At 40.5% G+C, this 23,450-nt stretch overlaps 1 protein-coding gene across 1 annotated transcript; it reads right to left on the bottom strand.

The window, feature by feature from the left end:
- Nucleotides 1-3,314: 3,314 nt before the first annotated feature.
- On the bottom strand, nt 3,315-23,450 carry LOC110608437 (exopolygalacturonase). The gene is made up of 6 exons (XM_043960178.1): nt 23,264-23,450; nt 22,971-23,203; nt 4,648-4,710; nt 4,268-4,567; nt 3,633-4,148; nt 3,315-3,542 (listed from the first exon to the last, which is right to left on the bottom strand). Exons 1-6 carry the CDS (start codon nt 23,448-23,450, stop codon nt 3,315-3,317), a joined length of 1,527 nt encoding a protein of 508 aa, XP_043816113.1.

Raw genomic sequence — 23,450 nt, forward strand, 5'->3', positions numbered from 1 at the left:
GGTTGAACAGTTAAACACTGTGAGAGAATTTTTCAGAGATGAAGAAAACGAGAAGTGGTAGGTTTTTTTTTTCCACTTATTTAGTTGAATTCTTATAATAAAGACATTACAGTTGAGTTATACTCCAATATTTTCCATACATTAATTTTGTGTTTGGATGTAAAGGTTTTTTTACTACAGGTTCTAATTGGTTATGATTCTACTACAAGGATTACGTGGCAAAAAGAAGATAGCACAAGTATGTGATGATATATTTAGCCTAATTAATTTATAAATAAAATTTATAGTTCTATTTATAGAAAAAAAATGGTAACAATTATATGAATAATCTCAAAATTTCACAAAAGTACAATATCAAGTCATGAAAATAAAGGTTATAAATCACTCATATATCCTTGATTAACTCAAAGTCTAGAAAATTCTTTAATAGAGCTAATCTTGAGCTCGAGACTCATAAAAAGCTATTAGAATTGAGATCAAATAACATGCAAATGGAACTTTTTATGATAACATGAAAAATACTATATGATTTGTACGCCATTATTATTTTAGAATTTTTTTTTTCAATTTACTACATGATATTAGACAAAATGATGTCAATAAATTATGGTATGTCAGTAACATAATTTTTTTGAAGTTTTGCTTTTGGAAATTCATCAAATAGGTTCCTTGGAGGAAAAAAAATTGTTGGTCCCACATAAAGTTAAATAATAATCTTAAATGTCTCACCTCTTTCTCAAGCTAGCCTACAAAGCACATAGAATTAAATCCATAGATGCCGACATGTGAGTACGATGAAATCACAAGCCATAAGCATTCAAAAACTCGAGTACTTTTCTATGACTTATTGCCTTTGAACAATGAATTTGGATGTTCGTACTATAAGCATGTAAAAAATCTATTTTATACAAGTCTCAACTTTTTAAATTTTAAATGTATCTAAATAATTTTTTGCAAAACAATCAAATTTATTCTAAATATATAAAATAGGATTAAAAATATTAAATTATATTTTTTTATTCAAATTTACTCTTGAAATATCATTAAACTACAAATAAGTCCAAATAAGACCAAATAGACTAAGTAGAGCGTAACTCGCACTTTAAACTATGATAAGGAATAACCTTATTTGACTTTTTAATGATAGATATAAGGTAAATTTGGATCGAAAGTTGAAATTTGGTATATTTATCCATCGTTGTATACTACAAGGATAAATTTGATATTTTTAGCCAATAATTTTTTTTGTCTTATTTGAACAAAGCTGAGAAAAAATAATGAACAAATTAACTTTATATTATTTTTCAGAGGAATCCTTAAGTAATGATGATAACATTTTCCGATTAGAAGCACAAGCCATCCACACAATAATTTATTCTCTCATTTAAATTTAGAATATGAAAAATATAAGAGAGAGATACAACTTTTATATTGTTTTTCCATAAACAATACTGATCAATGCAGATTGCATATATTTTTTTCCCTTTGAGTATGGGCCTGCAAAATAAGAGAAAGAATACTAGATGGACTGATTTGGTAACCTCTTTAATGTGCAAATTAGTATATGTACTAAGTTAGTAATAGAATTAATTATTGATAGAATATTATACCTGAATTTGGTGGCTATGAACGTATTATATAGTGCATTTTTATAGAGAGTGAAATATGCTGTGATAGAATAATAAAACCTATATAGATAATAATAAGGGTTTAGTCCCTCTAATTTAATGAAATATTTACTTTAGTTCCTGTGTTTTTAAAAACCTACAATTTAATCTTTCACATTTAAAAGAACTGCAAAATAGTCTCTATCATCGAATTTTCAGTTAACCTCCCGTTTATTTTAATGAAAATGACTAAACTACCCTTCAAATAAAAAAAATCTAATCAAACACTATTTTTCACTTCCAAATCAGCCCATCTCACTACCTCTCTTTCTTGATCCTCTTCTTCCTTTTCTCCTCATCCTTCTTCTTCTTCTTTTGTGTTTGATTTCATGCAATTGGAGAAGGGTGAATCAAAGATTCCCCATTGGCAATTAAGGAAGGGTAACATCCACAACTTCCTCTCCAGATTTATCTCCTCCTTTAACAAGAACATATCGTCTAAGCAAAAAAATACCACAATCTAAAATCAGTAACAACTTAAAATCACAAAGATAGATAAAATAGAGCATACCCTGCTTCAGTGGGATGGGATTCAAGTCAGAAAAGGTGACCATAGCCACTAATGGCAGTACCGCCTAGTCGCTTGGATGCGCTGAAGATGACATCGGCGGTGATTGGAGACTTCCAAGAGCCGTAAGGAGCAGTGACCTTATCTTGCATAGCAGCTGATTCTAATGGCTGCACTGAAGAAGTCATGGTTTTGGAGCTATGATGACGCTGACTCTTGGGCGAGATGGTAGCGGTGATTATACAAATATAGGTAAATTTGAAGAGAGAAGAAGAACAATGATGAGAATAAGATAGAGCAGATAAGCGAGTAAGGGCAGCTGCAACTAAGAAGAAGAAGAAGAAGAAGGATGAGGAGAAGAAGAAGGAGAAGGATGAGGAGAAGAAGAAGGAGAGAATTGGGGAGGTAGTGGGATGGAGTGAATAGTATTTGGTTGAGTTTTTTTACTTAAAGGGTAGTTTGGTCATTTTTATAAAAATTAACGACAAGTTAACTCTAATTCTAATGGTAGGGACTATTTTGCAGTTTTTTTAAATGTGAAAGATTAAATTGTAGGTTTTTAAAAACATAGGGACTAAAGTAAACATTTCATTAAATTAGAGGGACTAAACTATAGTTTACCCTAATAATAAAATCCTGTAATAGATTATATTCTATTTTGATTATAGCTCTACCACTTTATTAAGAGAGTTATATGTTGTACAATTTATAATACTTGAATTATTTGGATAGATTGAGATATTATATTAGCCAGATCAATATTTTGACCTGAACTATTGATGTGGTTAGGAACTAAGAATCGAGACCCAATTCTATCGATTTAAGTACTTAGAATTTTATGGATTTATATCAATAATGTTTATTATATGCTTCCTTTGGTTTAAGTGCATACTAGAAGAGGAATGTGCAATGTCTAAGACAATGTCGAGAAAGGCTCCAATATGGATCAACTCACTTTCTGGATATCATTAAAAGTCACTTTCATAAGACTAAAAAAATTATAACAACAAGATATCATTTAAAAAATAATAAATAAATTTTTTTCCTCAATAATTATTGAATATTAATAGTAGAAAAGTACTTTATGTTCCTCTATATATAATTAACTAAAAAAAATATGCAACATTAGATGTGCCTTTTTATTTGCATCCCTCTGGAATCATCTTTCCTGTAATTATTGGCTTAACATCAATGCATTCAGATTTTGCTGGGCCTTGAGGACCACTATATGTCAAGTCAATGTCCGTAAGTTCCACTTTTTCACATGGGATTCCACTGCTGCAAATAAGTTGAACAGCAAGAGCAGTTGCAGAAGTTCCCTTTATATTTTTGAAGCTAACATCACTAATCTTGACTTTAGATGGTTCCTGAAAAAAAAAAAAAGAAGAAGAAATGATTATTTATACATATAAAAATAATTATTATCTAATAATATGTTTTTTTGAAATGGTTATCACCTTTTTATTGCATTTATCCCATGGACAGTACACTTGATCTATAATAATAGGATTAGAGACATTTTCCATATTAATATCTTGGAAATGAATATCAGATGCACTATTAGGAAATAATGCAGGCCACGTTTTAATTCTAACACCATTAGTTGTACTTTTAAGGGTGCAATCGGCAACATTGATTCCAGAAACAGGTTCTTCATTCTCATACTTGCCCAAACTTCCTATGCTGATACCATGACCAGGTCCGCATGTAACTTTTGTAACTTTAAGATTTTGGGCTCCATCACCAATAGAGATACAATCACCACCAGTACCTATTTTTGTATTAGAAATAGTCACTCCCTTTGATCGCCCAATATGGATTCCATTCGTATTATCGCTATCTTCAGGTGCAGTGACTGTGAAGCCTTCAAATGTGAAGTTGTCACATCCCAATACAGTAACGTGAAAGCGCTTGCTATTGAGAGACGTTATGTCACGAACTAAGCTTTGGTTAAGATAGTTAAACCTGATATTCTGATGAAAAATATAAAGCAATAAAAACATTTTAGAGAAGTTTTGATAATTAATTACAATTTATGATAAATATAAATTAGTAACAATTTATAATATCATGCAAACTAACAAAAAAGTACCATAGGATTTTTCTTGCACTTTGGATCTTTGTCACAAGATTCTCCCTTCCATGCAACTTCTCCTTGACCATCTAAAGTTCCTTTTCCAGATAGTGTGAATTGATTAATATGGCTAAAACTAAACCAAGCATCTCCTCCAAGGTCTGGTGGGGCTTGCACGGTTCCTTGAACTTCAACCTCTATTGCCCCTTTGCAAGGACCTGTAACATTCACTATACCTGCCAAGAATTTTCCTGCTGGAATCAATATTTTGCTAGATCCAGCAGCTGCACAAGCCTCTTTCCAAGCATCCATTATAGCCTAAAAGATATAAAGAAAAAGGTAAGCATTTTAATTTTAATTAATATTCTAATATTCATGGGCGAAGTATATGTTTATACCTTGCTTGCATCAGCTTTTCCATCAGATGTTGCACCAAATTTTGTTATATCAAAAGCAGCTGGCTGTGCTTGAATAAGAGACAAATTTATGAACAATAGAAATATAATTGAGAAAATTATTTTAGTATCCATTCTTTTTTTTTTTTTTACTTCCTCCTTTCTTTTACTTTTAATAAAGTTTTTACAATGATGAATTGATTTATATTCTGTATACTGCTTTTATAAAGCTAAAGTTTACCAAATTTAACTAAATACTAATAATAGTTTATACATTTGGCATTTTGGCAATTTTTTTAGAATCTCTATTTTTGGAAACGTTGAATGTTCTAAAATAAATAGAGATTCCTAAAATATACCATGTGTTATATCATCCATATCTCATCTTGTAGTCATTATGATAGGTAGATAATTTTTCATGTAATTTTTAAAGATAAAAATGATTTGTTGGACAAAGTTGATAAAGAAAGAAAGGGATTGTTTCTTTGTTGTAAATCTAAATCCACGTTAAATACCCCCTTATTACTTCAAGAAAACACACAAAAAAGTGTGTGAATTCTTCCTTCCTATCAGTGTCTCTTTCTCGCTATGTTTTTTTTTTTCGGTTTCTTCTTCGTCTTCTTCTTCTTCTTCTTCGTATCCTTCTTTCCTTACTCATATTACTCTAAGACTCCTCCCCCATCTAAATATTGCAATAATCAATCTCATGGGCATGGTTTTGATCAAGGCAAGGTAGGACCAATAATTCATTTATGCATAATGTAATGACCAAAACAAAACTGTTATTGGTCCTGGGGTTCACGTCAACTTAAGGTTGTCAGATCTCGTAAGCCTAACATATATCATGTTTGTGTTATATTACACCAAAGGTTTCAACATACATGTATAAAAGTTTTAAAACTCAAGAATGTTGAAAAAAAAAACATAAATAACATTCACATAAAAAGCCCTCAATAACAAATTCTAAAATATATCAACATACAAGCTCTTGAGTTTGACCACTCATATATGGTTCAAACATATAAGAAAGTGCATTTAACCTTATGAAATGTATAACCAAACTACGATCGAAGCATAATATTTTGGCCACAAAATAGTATATGTCCACTATAAGAACATGATGCACTACCAAGTATTATATCTCATTTCGCACAATACTTTTTGCTCTACATTCTTACAAATCTAAACATAGGGATTGGCGGAAGGGAATAAGCTACTTGGAATAATATAATGACTAGAAATTAAAGTATATTTTTAACTTTTTAATTTATACATAGATGAATGCTGCACAAGACCAATAGTTCATAAAATAGTAGACGTGTTACCAATAGCTAGTCAAACATCTAGCATGTTCCATCCTTATTAGAGCTCCTTAATGCTTTCTCTTAAACCATACATGACTTCCACAATTCCAAGCATAGAATAGGCATGTATGGTATTTCCCTTAATAAAATGTGAATGTAAAATGGGTTAACCTGGTCTTATCATATTCATATAAGTAATTAAATAAAGCTGAATACAATATATTTTTGTTTTCCATATATAAATACCCTAATATATCATGACATTTATGATGCACGAGTATGTAATAGGCTTTGTTCTGCTCACCTCTTGTAGACTCAATACGCTCCTTACTCGAACAAGTTCCTCACTTTTGATCTCCTCGGTTTGCTAAGTCGGATTTTACATTGATGGACTTAAGTGAAAGACAAAATACAACTTTTAACCTTTCTAAAACTATCCTTAAATTCATAAAAATATTATAGAAAGTATATAAAAGAAACATTAAAAAAGGTAAAAAATATGTGATTTTCAATGGTACCTTCAATGATCTAAAGTCCCATAATAGAGCTGAAAGGTCCGGTTTGTGCCATATATTAGGTTGCCAAATCTGGTTTTTGAAAAATTTCGGTTCAAAAAATAAACTTGAATGTTTTCATGGCTTTAGAACTTGATTCTACAATAATCTTAGGCGAGCAAAATATAATGACAACAACATAAAACATAACCCAAAATGCTACCTCAACTATTCTACTAAAAAAACATAGAGGCTTACTTTTTTAAATACATGCAAGGCAAAGATCAAAATTCAATAACTTATCAACATAAATACTATGAATAACCTTCCAACTACATGTAGCACCATCAAAGATTATTGACTTTAAGTGTAACGACCTGGAAACTGGACCGCTACCGGCGCTAGGATCCAGATCGACTTAAGGTTGTCGGGACCCATAGCAAGCCTACTATACATCCTGTACACCTGATAAAATCTCATACATGATCATACATTTTCATAAAAACTTTAAACTTTTCGTATACCAAGCTTGACCTGTGCATGCACCATAACTCTATACATACAAACCCCATACTAGAGCCCTCATCAAATGCTCTAGTTGGGTCAACATTACATACATCAAGCTTGGTTCAACATATATCATCATTAAAAACATTTCATAAAGATTATGTACCAAAGGGATTAACCATACATTAGGGCCAAGCATAATACTAATCCTCATTACATCACTGTACAAAACCTTACATTACATCACATGTCATTTCATGTCCTCTACTAATCTATTACATATACAAAGCCTTTACCCTTGCTGACTTCTTGTGCTATCTCTGACCTGCAAACCTGGGGGTTAGGGGAAAGGGGTGAGCTATTAAAGCCTAGTGAGCAGAACAGTAAAAACAGTTAATAAATATATGCTTTCATGAAATGCATCACATCACAAACAATTCACATCACGAATGGACTTGTCACCAGTAACCCTCTACATATCCAATGCCCGGCCCACAACGGGGCTCCTCAGGACTTTTACTTAACATAATATGTCCAACTGTGCTAGGGGCGTAGTGCAGGCCACACCTGGTCTTCTCTTACATATAACATATCATAACATGTCCAACTGTGCCAAAGGCGTAGTGCAGGCCACACCTGGTCTTTCCATCTCATATCATATCATATCATATCGAGGGCTAATGGATCATCCAATATCCATCCACATCAATAATAAATAATGCAATGCGTCATATTCGTGAATTCTAATGCAACAACCTATAAACATGGCAATCGTGATGCATGAACATGCTTAAAAATTTTAGTTACTTTAAAATATAGTTCAGTTCTACTCACCTCTAGCTGACGCTTTACTGACTCCGTAGCAGCTAGCTCACTGCTGACCTCCTTGGTCTCTCAGGTCCGATCCTACATAGATGGACTCAAATGAGGGACCAAATATACTCTATAAGGACTCTAAACATCTCCCAAAAAACCCTCCTAAAACATCATAAACATGCATGGAAAAACAGGCAAAGGAAGGCTGGGCAAGGGACTTTCGGCGGTCGGTTCGGCGGCCGAAAGTCCTCCACAAATCCGAAAGTCACAACCTTTGGGGGCAGGTTCGGCGGCCGAAACTCCCCTCCAGAGCCGAAAGTCCAACTTTCGGGGGCGAGTTTAGGCAGTCAAAATTGCCTCCTCTAGCAGGTTCGGCGGCCGAACCTTGCTTCGGCTGCCGAAGCAAGGTTCGGCCGCCGAAGCAAGCTCCTGGGTGGCAGAACCCGATTCTACCATCCCACATCCAGCCATCCAAACTTCCCAACACACATCCACCTATTCTAAAACATGCATAAACACATTTTCAAGCATATAGGGGCATAAAACTAGCCTATACCCCAACAAACATCACATTTATCATACATTTAATATTAAACTAACATAAACCCTAACATTTTAGATCTACTCTAAAACATGCATCAAATACCCTTAACCTCTTTAAAAACTTACTTAAAACATATAAAAAGATGAGGATCTACACTTACCTCTTGAAGATCGAAGGTAGGCGTGACCTAACTTGGAGATGAGGAGAAAACGAGCTCCGAAGGTCTCCAAGCTCCAAAACTTTGATCTAAGCTTAAAAATCTTCAAAACAAAGTAAAACTCATCTAAAACTTGAAGGGATTGAAGGAAAACACAAAATCAACAACGGAAAGGCGAAATCTCACCTATGTCCAAAAATAGAGAGAGAAAACTCGCACATTTTTGGACATGGGGCCTTTTATAGGTGGCTGGCCAGATCACCTTCGGCGGCCAAAGGTGCTTCCGCAAACCCCCCATGTTCGACGGCCGAACTTGAGGTTTGGCGGCCGAACCTGGGTTTTTCCCTCCATGGCTTTTTCTTTCAAAACTCAATTTTCTTCTTTATTAAAACCATAAAAACATTAAAACATGATATGAAAACTTTCATTTCTACCCTTCTAAGGGTTTCTAACCTCGGGTTCCAGATTCCAACGGAGATTCCGCCAGAAAGTTGGAATTCTGATGCCGGAGCTTAGCCGGGTATTACATTCTTTCCCCCTTAAGAACATTCATCCCCGAATGTTCAACAAACAAGCATAGCATCAAGGGAAACACATAAAACCTAGAACACTCACTTTAGAAGAGATAAGGGTATTGCTGGAGCATGAACTCCCGGGTCTCTCAGGTACACTCTTCCATATTATGGTGATTCCAAAGGACTTTCACCATCGGGATTTCCTTGTTCCTCAACTTTCTTATCTACGTGTCTATGATCCGCACTGGCTGCTCAACATAGGTGAGATCTCCTAGGATCTCTACATCTGGCTCATTAAGAACCTTGCCCGGATCTGACACGAACTTCCATAACGTGGAAACATGGGAAACCGGATGGATTCTTTCCATGGAAGTAGGTAAATCTAACTTGTACGATACATTCCCAACCTTTTGCAAGACCTCAAAGGGTCCGATGTATCGTGAAGCTAGCTTACCTTTCTTCCCACAACGAACCACCCCTTTTCATGGGAGACACCTTGAGCAACACCATATCTCTGTAACGCCCCGGAAATCCGAACCGCTACCGGCGCTAGGATCCAGATCGGCATAAGGCCGCCGGGACCCGTAGCAAGCCTAACATATACCTGTAAACCTGCTTAATCCCATACATGATCAACCATCATACATAAAAATTAAAAACTTTTCTTTTTCTACATGTGATCAATCACCAACTCAACCTGTGCATACTCTAAACATATACATAAATGAAGTCCCTCTGTGGGATCTCATCAAAGCCTCGAAGGGCTATACATCATGTGTTGAGTTAGTTTTGCATAAACATCTTATCATAAGATCATGTACATAAAATAAAAGGGATTAGCAATACATTATGGTCAAGCACAACTCTATCCTCAATAACATAATTACACAACTGTTCAAAACTCTACATTACATTCTTATCATTGTCATGTCCACAAACTCTAACTATTACATACATATGACTTTTCTCTTCTTTGCTTCTCTATCAAACCCGTACCTGCAAACCTGGGGGTTAGGGGAGAGGGGTGAGCTAGATGCCCAGTGAGTAGAACTATATAAAAAAAAAATATTTAAAACATGCTATAATGGAATGCATCATTGCACAAACATTTCACATCATGGACGGACTGACTCAAAAATTCCTCAGCTCCATGCCCGGCCCTATTATGGGCACCACAGGACTTCGTATTGCCCGGCCCTATTATGGGCACCACAGGACTTCGTAACTCGGAGCTATTGCCCGGCCCTATTATGGGCACCACAGGACTTCGTACACAGGGCTAGTGAGTCGTGCAATGTCCATCCTCATCAACCACAATATAATAATGCAATGTAGCATATTCGTGATTCTAATGCAAACATCCTATATTATAGTCATGATGCATGAAACATGATAAAACATTCACTTTCTTAATTTAGAAAAAGGTTAAGTATAGTTCCACTCACCTCTGGCTGACTCTGTCAAACTCTCAGCAGCTGGCTCACTGCTGGGGTCCTTGGTTCCTCGGGTCCGAACCTACACAGGTGGACTCCAATGAGGGACCAACATATATAAACATAACTCTAATATATATCCCCCAAAAACCCCCTAAAACATCCTGAAAACATCACAGAAAATATGCATGAAATGGCTGAACAGGGCACCTTCGGCGGCACCTTCGGCGGCCGAAAGTCCTGGACAGAGACGAAACTCAGCTAGGTTCGGCGGCACCTTCGGCGGCCGAAAGTGCCAGACAGAGACGAAAGTCTCTTTTCGGGGGCACCTTCGGCAGCCGAAAGCTGCCTTCACAAGAGGGGTTCGGCGGCCGAAACTCCCTTCGGCTGCCGAACCTGGTTTCTGCCAAACGGCAGAAACTTGGTTCAAATGAACCTCCTGCCTCCCAAAACCACAGATCATGCATATTTCTCAACCAAAACATACATACAAGTTCCTAGGGGCCTCAAACATGCATATACCCCATCTACAACACTTCATACACACACAATCAAGCTACATTGCTCAAAAACTCAACATAACCCATAAACTCAACATATGTCCTAACATGCATTTCTACCCATAGATCTTACTTAAAACTTGTTTAAAACATAAAAAGGGTTCAAGATCGACCCTTACCTCTTGAAGAAACGAGAGGAAAGTGATCCTAGCTTGGAGATGGAGAGATTAAGCTCTTTGAACCTCCAAGCACTCAAAACTTGCTCAAAACTTGCTCAAAACTCACAAATCTTCAAAACGAAGTTATAAACTCGTTAAAACCATGAAAGATCTAAAGGAAACACTCAAGATCGAGGGAGGAGCGGTGGAGACTCACCTTGGCCGACAATGGGAGAGAAAAAGCTCGCCCGTGCGGACCTAGGGGACCCTTTTATAGTGGCTGGCCAGGCCACGTTCGGGGGCCGAATGTGCCTCCGCATCCATGCAATGTTCGGCGGCCGAACATAAGGTTCGGCGGCCGAACCTGCACTTCCCTCTCTTAGACTTTCGGGGGCCTAACGTGCCTCCCAAAGTCCATGCATGTTCGGCGGCCGAAAGTGAGTTTCGGCGGCCGAACCTGGATTTTCCCTTAAAGAAATTTTCATGCAAAAACTCATTTAAAATCATACTTAAAACATTAAAAACATGAAAACATTTTATAAAAACATGCTTTTACCCTTCTAGAGGTTTCCGACACCCAAATTCCACCGGACGGTAGGAATTCCGATACCGGAGTCTAGCCGGGTATTACATTCTCCCCCCCTTAAGAACATTCGTCCCCGAATGTTCCTCAACTAGCACATGCATAGCAAAACAACATAACATACATATAAAACACATAGAGACTAACCTTAAAAGAGATAGGGATATTGCTGGAGCATGGACTCCCGTGTCTCCCAAGTACATTCTTCCATATTGTGGTGGTTCCAAAGGACTTTCACCATCGGGATTTCCTTGTTCCTTAGCTTTTTGATCTGAGTGTCAAGAATCCGCACTGGTTGTTCAACATAAGTGAGATCCTCTTGGATCTCCACATCAGGCTCACTAAGAACCTTGCCCGGATCTGACACGAACTTCCTCAACATGGAAACATGGAAAACCGGATGGATTCTCTCCATAGAAGCAGGCAAGTCCAGCTTGTACGATACATTCCCAACTTTTTGCAAGACCTCAAAGGGCCCAATGTACCGTGGAGCTAACTTACCTTTCTTTCCGAACCGAACCACCCCTTTCATTGGAGACACCTTGAGCAATACTAGATCCCCCTCCTGAAACTCTACCTGTCTCCTGCGGATGTCTGTATAACTCTTCTGCCTGCTTGTGGCAGTCTTTATCCTTTCTCTGATCATGGGCACCACTCTGCTGGTGATCTCTACAAGCTCAGGCCCTGCTAAGGACCTCTCTCCAACCTCTTCCCAGCAAACAGGTGACCTGCACTTCCTTCCATACAAAGCTTCATATGGAGCCATCCCGATGCTAGCATGATAGCTGTTATTGTAGGCGAACTCCACCAAGGGTAGATGTTGCCTCCAAGAACCGCCAAAATCTAGCACACACATCCTGAGCATATCCTCTATTGTCTGGATGGTCCTCTCTGACTGTCCATCAGTCTGAGGGTGGAAGGCAGTACTGAAATCCAGCCTGGTACCCATAGCATTCTGCAGACTCCGCCAAAACCTGGAGGTGAACTGGGGCCCTCTATCTGATACTATAGACACTGGGACCCCATGCAGCCTGACAACTTCATCCATATAAACCTGCGCTAACTTATCCACAGAGTAGTTGCTCCTAACAGGGATGAAGTGAGCAGATTTGGTGAGTCTGTCCACAATCACCCATATGGAGTCTAGTCTGTTGGATGTTGCCGGTAACCCCACTACAAAATCCATAGCGATATTCTCCCATTTCCACTCTGGAATCGGCAGTGGGTTAAGCATTCCAGCCGGCTTCTGATGTTCCAACTTCACCCTCTGACATATTTCACAGGCTGACACGAACTGTGCCACTTCCCTCTTCATAGCTGGCCACCAATACACTCTCTTCAGATCTTGATACATCTTGGTGGCTCCAGGGTGAACACTGTATCTTGCATTATGAGCCTCTCTCATAATGTCTCCTTTTAGCCCGATGTCATCTGGTACACATAGTCTGTTCCCATAGCGGAGGATCCCCTTACTGTCGAACCTGAACTCACTGTTTTTGCCTGACTGAACAGTCCTGGCAACCTTTACTAACTCTGGGTCCTCATGCTGTTTCTGAGCCACCTGCTCCAGAAACACGGGTGTTACTTTCATCTGTGCAATCAAAGCACCTGTACCAGACAACTCCATCAGTAGACCCTCATTGATGAGTTCATAAAATTCCTTCACCACCGGTCTCCTCTCTGCCGTGATGTGGGATAGACTGCCAAGTGATTTCCGGCTTAAGGCATCAGCTACTACATTAGCCTTACCCGGATGGTACTGGATCTTGCAATCATAGTCACTCAACAGTTCTACCCATCTCCTCTGCCTCAAGTTCAGCTCTCTCTGGTTCAAGATGTGCTGCAGGCTCTTATGATCTGTGAAGATCTCACATTTTACCCCATAGAGGTAATGCCTCCACATCTTGAGGGCAAAGATAACTGCTGCCATTTCCAGGTCATGTGTGGGGTAATTCAACTCATGCCTCTTCAGCTGTCTAGAGGCATAAGCGATCACCCTACCATTCTGCATCAACACACAACCCAGGCCTACTCTGGATGCATCACAGAACACTGTGAAATCCTCATTGCTGTTTGGCAGAGCTAACACTGGTGCTGAAGTCAACCTCTTCTTGAGCTCCTCAAAGCTTTCCTCACATTGGTCGGTCCACTCGAACCTCTGATTCTTTCTAGTCAATCTGGTTAAAGGAGCTGCAATCTTAGAGAAGTCCTGAACGAACCTCCTGTAGTAGCCAGCCAAACCCAAGAAGCTTCTGATCTCTGTCACTGAGGTGGGTCTTGGCCAGTTAGTCACAGCTTCAACCTTCTTGGGGTCCACTTCTATCCCATTCTCTGACACTATATGCCCCAAGAATGATATGCTCCTTAACCAGAACTCACACTTGGAGAACTTGGCATACAAGCCATGTTCCCTCAAGGTCTGTAATATTATCCTCAGATGATGGGCATGCTCCTCTGCATTTCTGGAATACACTAGGATATCGTCAATGAAGACAATAACGAAGTGATCCAGGTATGGTCTGAATACTCTATTCATGAGGTCCATGAATGCTGCAGGGGCGTTGGTCAACCCGAACGGCATTACAAGGAACTCATAGTGCCCATATCTGGTCCTGAAAGCTGTCTTCGGTATGTCTTCTTCCCTTATCCTCAGCTGATGGTACCCTGATCTCAGATCTATCTTGGAGAAACAACCCGCTCCTGCTAGCTGGTCGAATAGATCATCGATCCTTGGCAATGGGTACTTGTTCTTGGTAGTGACCTTGTTCAACTGCCTGTAGTCGATACAAAGTCTGAGGGATCCATCCTTCTTTCTCACGAAAAGCACTGGAGCACCCCAAGGTGAGGTACTCGGTCGGATGAAGCCCTTGTCTACCAGATCTTGCAACTGTTCTTTCAGTTCCTTCAATTCTGCTGGTGCCATCCTGTAGGGAGGGATAGAGATCGGTCTAGTTCCAGGCATCAATTCAATCTCGAACTCTATCTCCCTAGCAGGTGGTAGTCCTGGAAGCTCTTCTGGAAAGACATCCAGAAATTCTCTGACAACTGGCACTGAGGCTGGCTCCCTGACCTGACTATCTAGCTCTCTCACGTGAGCTACATACCCCTGACATCCTTTCCTAAGCAGTCTACGAGCCTGTAGGGCCGATATCAGACCTCTAGGCGTACCCCTCTTGTCTCCTCTGAAGACAACCTCTGACCCGTTCTGATCTCTGAACCTGACTACCTTGTCCCTGCAGTCCAAGGTAGCACCATGGGTAGATAGCCAATCCATCCCTAGAATGACGTCAAAATCTGTCAAATCTAGAACCACAAGGTCGGCGGAGAGGCATCTTCCCTCAACAAACACTGGACAATACCGGCAGACTGACTCTGCCGCCGTCGGGTCACACTTGGGTCCACTGACCCATAGGGGACACTCTAACCCAGAGACCATCAACCCTAACCTCTCAACTGCCCTCGGAGAAATAAAGGAATGAGATGCACCCGGGTCCATTAATGCATACACATCAGAACACCCAATGATGAGATTACCTGACACCACGGTGTTGGATGTGTTCGCCTCCTGCTGAGTCATTGTGAAGATCCTGGCTGGAGCTGATGGACCTTCACCTCGGGAACCAGAAGAAGAGGCTGCCCCTCTCCCTCTACCTCTGCCACTGCCCTGTGTTGTGGCTGGAGTTGCTGGTTGTGCCACACTACCTGAAGCTGTCTGTTGGGGCTGGCCCATGAAAGGTGCTCTAGGACAATCCCGAGCTATGTGTCCCTCCTGGCCACATCTGAAACATGCATTGGTCCCCCATCGACACGCTCCCTTGTGTGGCCTCCCACACCTTTGGCATTCTGCACCATCTGAGCCTGAACTCGAGCCACCGCCAAAACCCAAACCGGATTTCAGCTTATTCCAGAACTTATTCTTCTTGGGCTTCTTAGTGCTACTCCATCTCTTACTACCTGAACTCTGAGTAGAGGGTCCTGGCCCTCCTCTGCCTGGGGTCTTAACCCCTGAAGACTGGGTCACTGACTGCTTCACTGACCCCTCAACTATGGCACTGGCCTCCATTCTTCGAGCCATATCTACCACTGTGTGAAAACTCTCCCTCTCAGCTGATTGAATCAATGAGGAGTACCTGGACTGTAATTTCATGACATATCTCCTGGCCTTCTTCACATCTGTATCTAGAGCTTGCCCTGAGAAGGGTAATAGCTCCAGAAATCTGTCTGTGTACTCCTCTATGCTCATGTCTTCTGTCTGTCTCAGTTGTTCAAACTCAATCATCTTCAACTCTCTGGAACTATCTGGAAATGCCCATCCAGCAAACTCATTGGCAAATTCCTCCCATGTCATACTGTCTAGTCTCGGGTCCACATAGCACTTGAACCATTCCTTTGCCTTTTTGCACTTCAGGGTGAACCCTGCCATCTCAATGGCTCTTCTCTCATCTGCCCCTAGCTCATCAGTGATCGTCTTCACTGCTCTCAGGTATTCAAAGGGATCATCCCCTGACTTATATTTAGGAGCATCCAGCTTAAGGTAAGCTGTCATTTTCACCTTACTCCCACTGGCTGAGCTAGGTCTAGGAGGTTGAGTATCTGGGGCTACTGGTTCTGTAGGAGGTGGAGGTGGGGATGCAGCATTCCCCGAGGTGGGGTTTGCTGGGTGAGGATGGAAGGATGAGGGTGGATAGGCTGGGTACTGTGGGTACGGTGGATAGAAAGGTGGATAAGGCATGTGAGTAGGGTAGGGATTAAAGCTGGAGTAATCCGACGTACTTCCCATCGGATACCCGGGACTCTGTGCATAGGGTGGGTAATAGGGTGGAAAACCATACCCCGAGGCCTGAGTGCCTCCTTGTGACTCCCCTGTCCCTTCTTCTGACATGCCAACATCCAGATTCCCATCCCTTCTCTGATCTTCTTCCATAACCTCCCTCACATCTGAAGAACTTCCTCCTCTTTCTGTCCCCCTTCTGCTAGTATCAAAAGACCTTCTAGGGTCCCTTGATACTCTTTCTCTGTTTGTTCTGCATGACATTGCCCTAGGCAATGTGGGAGGACGGGCGCTTGTGCCCTCATCCTCTGGTGGGACTCCTGTCAATCGTGCAGATCGACGAGTTCCTCTCATTCTGTTTCTGAAAAACAGCACATAACTCACAAGCATTAGCATCATATGGTTCATGTGGAGACACATGAACCTACATCACATACATGGCAAACATAGCATATCATTTATGCGCATGCATATTGTCATGGCATATCACATCATCATAGCAAGACAGGACTCTACATCCTATCCTAGTGGACATGACCTTTCCTATTGTGCTTGACCCTCTAATACTTCTATGAGCCCGACACGCTAGGTCCGACCATGTGAACCTAGGGCTCTGATACCACTATGTAACGCCCCGGAAATCCGAACCGCTACCGGCGCTAGGATCCAGATCGGCATAAGGCCGCCGGGACCCGTAGCAAGCCTAACATATACCTGTAAACCTGCTTAATCCCATACATGATCAACCATCATACATAAAAATTAAAAACTTTTCTTTTTCTACATGTGATCAATCACCAACTCAACCTGTGCATACTCTGAACATATACATAAATGAAGTCCCTCTGTGGGATCTCATCAAAGCCTCGAAGGGCTATACATCATGTGTTGAGTTAGTTTTGCATAAACATCTTATCATAAGATCATGTACATAAAATAAAAGGGATTAGCAATACATTATGGTCAAGCACAACTCTATCCTCAATAACATAATTACACAACTGTTCAAAACTCTACATTACATTCTTATCATTGTCATGTCCACAAACTCTAACTATTACATACATATGACTTTTCTCTTCTTTGCTTCTCTATCAAACCCGTACCTGCAAACCTGGGGGTTAGGGGAGAGGGGTGAGCTAGATGCCCAGTGAGTAGAACTATATAAAAAAAAAATATTTAAAACATGCTATAATGGAATGCATCATTGCACAAACATTTCACATCATGGACGGACTGACTCAAAAATTCCTCAGCTCCATGCCCGGCCCTATTATGGGCACCACAGGACTTCGTATTGCCCGGCCCTATTATGGGCACCACAGGACTTCGTAACTCGGAGCTATTGCCCGGCCCTATTATGGGTACCACAGGACTTCGTACACAGGGCTAGTGAGTCGTGCAATGTCCATCCTCATCAACCACAATATAATAATGCAATGTAGCATATTCGTGATTCTAATGCAAACATCCTATATTATAGTCATGATGCATGAAACATGATAAAACATTCACTTTCTTAATTTAGAAAAAGGTTAAGTATAGTTCCACTCACCTCTGGCTGACTCTGTCAAACTCTCAGCAGCTGGCTCACTGCTGGGGTCCTTGGTTCCTCGGGTCCGAACCTACACAGGTGGACTCCAATGAGGGACCAACATATATAAACATAACTCTAATATATATCCCCCAAAAACCCCCTAAAACATCCTGAAAACATCACAGAAAATATGCATGAAATGGCTGAACAGGGCACCTTCGGCGGCACCTTCGGCGGCCGAAAGTCCTGGACAGAGACGAAACTCAGCTAGGTTCGGCGGCACCTTCGGCGGCCGAAAGTGCCAGACAGAGACGAAAGTCTCTTTTCGGGGGCACCTTCGGCAGCCGAAAGCTGCCTTCACAAGAGGGGTTCGGCGGCCGAAACTCCCTTCGGCTGCCGAACCTGGTTTCTGCCAAACGGCAGAAACTTGGTTCAAATGAACCTCCTGCCTCCCAAAACCACAGATCATGCATATTTCTCAACCAAAACATACATACAAGTTCCTAGGGGCCTCAAACATGCATATACCCCATCTACAACACTTCATACACACACAATCAAGCTACATTGCTCAAAAACTCAACATAACCCATAAACTCAACATATGTCCTAACATGCATTTCTACCCATAGATCTTACTTAAAACTTGTTTAAAACATAAAAAGGGTTCAAGATCGACCCTTACCTCTTGAAGAAACGAGAGGAAAGTGATCCTAGCTTGGAGATGGAGAGATTAAGCTCTTTGAACCTCCAAGCACTCAAAACTTGCTCAAAACTTGCTCAAAACTCACAAATCTTCAAAACGAAGTTATAAACTCGTTAAAACCATGAAAGATCTAAAGGAAACACTCAAGATCGAGGGAGGAGCGGTGGAGACTCACCTTGGCCGACAATGGGAGAGAAAAAGCTCGCCCGTGCGGACCTAGGGGACCCTTTTATAGTGGCTGGCCAGGCCACGTTCGGGGGCCGAATGTGCCTCCGCATCCATGCAATGTTCGGCGGCCGAACATAAGGTTCGGCGGCCGAACCTGCACTTCCCTCTCTTAGACTTTCGGGGGCCTAACGTGCCTCCCAAAGTCCATGCATGTTCGGCGGCCGAAAGTGAGTTTCGGCGGCCGAACCTGGGTTTTCCCTTAAAGAAATTTTCATGCAAAAACTCATTTAAAATCATACTTAAAACATTAAAAACATGAAAACATTTTATAAAAACATGCTTTTACCCTTCTAGAGGTTTCCGACACCCAAATTCCACCGGACGGTAGGAATTCCGATACCGGAGTCTAGCCGGGTATTACAATCTCCCTCCTGGAAAACTACAAGCTTTTTACGGACATCTGCTTAACACTCCTGCCGGCTCACAGCAGATTTGATTCTTTCTCTGACCATCGACCTTCTCTCTGCTGCAATATGGTATAAACTGCTAAGTGATTTTCGGCTGAGGGCATCTGTCATAACATTTGCCTCACTCGGATGACATTGAATCTTGCAATCATAGTCACTAAGCAGTTCTACCCATTTTCTCTGCCTCAGGTTCAACTCTTTTTGACTCAAGATGCACTGCAAGCTTTTATGATCTGTAGAGATCTCACATTTTACCCCATACAGATAATGCCTCTACATCTTGAGTGCAAAGATCACAACTGCCATTTCTAGATCATGTGTAGGGTAATTCAACTCATGCTTCTTCAGCTGCCTAGAAGCATAAGCAATCACCCTCTCATTCTGCATCGACACACAATCTAGTCCCACTCGGGACATAACGCAGAACACTGTGAAGTCTTGATTACTGGTGGGCAGAGCTAACACCGGTGCTAACGTCAACCTTCTCTTTGGCTTTTTCAAAGCTTTCTTCACACTATTCTGACCAAACCGACTTCTGATTCTTATTGGTCAACCCGGTCATAGGAGCAGCAACTTTGGAGAAGCTCTGGATGAATCTTCTATAGCAATCTGCCAAACCCAAAAACTTTTAACCTCGGTCACTTTAGTGGGCCTGGGCCAGTTAGCTACAGCTTCAACTTTCTTAGGGTCCACTTCAATTCCTTTTTCTGACATATCATGACCCAAGAAAGATATGCTCCTTAATCGGAACTCACATTTAGAGAACTGGGCATACAAGCCGTATTCTCTCAGGGTATGCAAACCATCCTCAGATGATGGGCATGCTCCTCTACATTTTTGGAATACACTAAGATATCATCAATGAAGACAATAACAAAGTGGTCCAGAAATTGACTAAAAACTCTATTCATGAGGTCCATGAATGCTGCGGGTGCATTGGTTAGCCCGAACGACATCACTAGGAACTCATAATGCCCATATTTGGTCCTGAACGCCGTCTTTGGCACATCTTCTCTGATTCTTAATTGATGATACCCGGATCTCAGATCTATCTTGGAAAAACAACCGGCTCCTGCTAGCTGGTCAAATAGATCATCAATCCTAGGTAACAGATACTTGCTCTTGATAGTGGCTTTGTTCAACTGCCTGTAATCGATACAAAGCCTTAAGGATCCATCCTTCTTCTCATAAACAACACTAGAGTACCCCAAGGTGAGGTACTTGGTCGGATGAAACCCTTATCTACCAACTCTTGCCACTGCTCTTTCAACTCCTTTAACTCTGTAGGTGCCATCCTGTAGGGAGGGGTAGAGATGGGTCTGGTCCCCATCACCACTACAATTTCAAACTCTATCTCCCTAGCAGGTGGTAAACCTGGCAGCTCGTCTGTGAAAACATCTAAGAATTCTCTGACTGCGGGCACTGAAGCTGGTTCCCTGACCTAACTGCTATGCTCTCTAACATGAGCATGAGACCCTTGACAACCTCTCTTGAACAACCTATGAGCCTGTAGGACTGATATCAAACCTCTAGGTGTTCCTACTTTGTCCCCTCTAAAGACTACCTCTGATCCATCCTGATCTCTGAACCTGACTACCTTGTCTCTACTATCCAAGGTAGCACCATGAGTAGAAAGCCAATCCATCCCTAGAATGACGTCAAAATCAGTCAAATCTAGAACCACTAGGTCGGCTGGAAGGCATCTACGCTCAACACACACTGAATTGAACTGGCAGACTGACTCTGCCACAGATGGATCACACTTGAGCCCACTGGCCCAAAGAGGACACTCTAACCCAGAAGCTATCAAACCCAACATCTCTACGGCTTTCGATGCAACAAAAGAAAGAGAAGCATCAGGGTCCATTAAAGCATACACATCAGAACATACGAGAGTGAGATTACCTGTCACCACCATGTTCAATGTGTTAGCTTCCTACTGGGTCATGGAGAAGATCCGAACTAGATCTGATGGACTTTCTCCGCGGGAACCTGCTGAAGAAGGGGCTGTCCCCCTTCCTCTGCCTCGACCACTGCCCTGCGTCATGGCTGGAGCTACTAGTTGAGCTACACTGCCTAAAACTGTCTGCTGGGACTGTGTCAACAAGGTCACAGTGGGACACTCACATGCCATGTGCCCCTCTTGTCCGCACCTGAAGCATGCTGTTGTCCCCAACCGACAGACTCCCTTGTGCCAGAAATTGGGTCGTTACACTTAAAGTTTAACATTTTAGATCTACTCTAAAACATGCATCAAATACCCTTAACCCCTTTAAAAACTTACTTAAAACATATAAAAAGATGAGAATCAACACTTACCTCTTGAAGATCAAAGGTAGGCGTGACCCAACTTGGAGATGAGGAGAAAACGAGCTCCGAAGGTCTCTAAGCTCCAAAACTTTGATCTAAGCCTAAAAATCTTCAAAACAAAGTAAAACTCATAAAAAACTTGAAGGGATTGAAGGAAAACACAAAATCAACTACGGACGGGCGAAATCTCACCTATGTCCGAAAATAGAGAGAGAAAACTCGCCCATGTTCGGCGGCCGAACCTGGATTTTTCCCTTTATGGCTTTTTCTTTCAAAACTCAATTTTCTTGTTTATTAAAAGCATAAAAACATTAAAACATGATATGAAAATTTTCATTTCTACTCTTCTAAGGGTTTCTGGCCTCGGGATTCCAGATTCCAATGGAGATTCCGCAGGAAAGTTGGAATTCCAATGCCGGAGCTTAGCCGGGTATTACATTAAGTTGTAGTTCAACACTCCAAGAAGCCTCATTTATACTTACCTTTAATATGCATGTTCAAGGGACAAGAATTTTCAACCCGCACTCAAGGCATCATTTTGAAATTGGGGAATAAAATTTCAAAACTTAACATCTTAATCCAACTACAAGCAAATGTAAATTTTACCTCATTCAAACATATAAAATAAGAGCTAAGGGTTGAAAAGACACAAACTTACCTTTACACAACATATTTCATAAGGAAAAGGTAGGGTTTTCTTAACTTAGATGATTCTTGATGCGGAATCCCAAATTAACGATGCAATCTAAAACTCTAACACACAATAATATCAAGTTATATGCCAATGTTAACCCCTAATCATTCTACTACACTATTGAAAAATTAATAAATAAGAACACATATAATTGAATAAGAAAACAAAAATAGAATCGCCATAAAATTACTAACCTCGATAATATGCTAATTCTTGATGCAACATAAAGTTGAACAAAATTCTCACTAGAATGTTATTCACCCAGAAAAATAATATTATTTATAATCATCATGAATTTGTGGCTGCCACTTTAAAGGTGTTTTTATAGTCTCAAAACTCTAATTCTAGTTTAGGAAGGTTTAGTTTCTATGTAGGAAGAATATATAGTTGAACGGTCAAACCTAGATTACATTAAATATTCTTTTCCTAATTTGTGTTTGAGAAATCTTCTTCCTAAAGGAGTTGCACAAATTTGCTTCTGAAAATGGGCCAAAATAATTTAAAATAAGTCTAATAAAATATAAAAACTCTAAAATAACAAAATGAGCCTAAGTGCAATTTGAGCCCTACAAGCTATATGGCTAGAAGTATGCTGCAACCAATCAATGTGACTTCTCTTTTTAGCTCCATTACTCCTTTACTTCAATCATGTTCATGGATACTTTATCTATTGGATTTTCATTTGTCACAAACTTGGCCTTTTCTTCGTATGCGTTCATTCCTTCGCGAACAACTTGTTTCATTAAGTGTTGAAGCGATGCTTTGATTTTCTTTGTAGCTTCCCTTGCTATGGGTCCAGGAGGTAATGTGATATTCACGTCCATTCCATTGCTCACGTGCTTATCTCCCATATTCGCATCATCTCCTCCCTCCTTAAAAGGATTTGTCCTCGAATCTAAAACATAAAAAGGAAATAAATAAGAAATATTAAATGTAGTATAAACATAATAATCACCAAGTAAATCGATGCGGTAAGAATTAGTGCATATGCGCTCTAATACTTGGAATGGACTATCTCCTCTTGGATCTAAGTTAGATTTCCATTGCTTAGAAAACCTTTCATTACGAAAGTGTACCCATAACCAATCGCCAGGTTCAAAGATCGCTTGGTGCCTTCCACGCTTAGCTTTCTCGGTATACAT

Source organism: Manihot esculenta, chromosome 9 (assembly GCF_001659605.2).
Source record: "Manihot esculenta cultivar AM560-2 chromosome 9, M.esculenta_v8, whole genome shotgun sequence".
Lineage (NCBI taxonomy): Eukaryota > Viridiplantae > Streptophyta > Magnoliopsida > Malpighiales > Euphorbiaceae > Manihot > Manihot esculenta.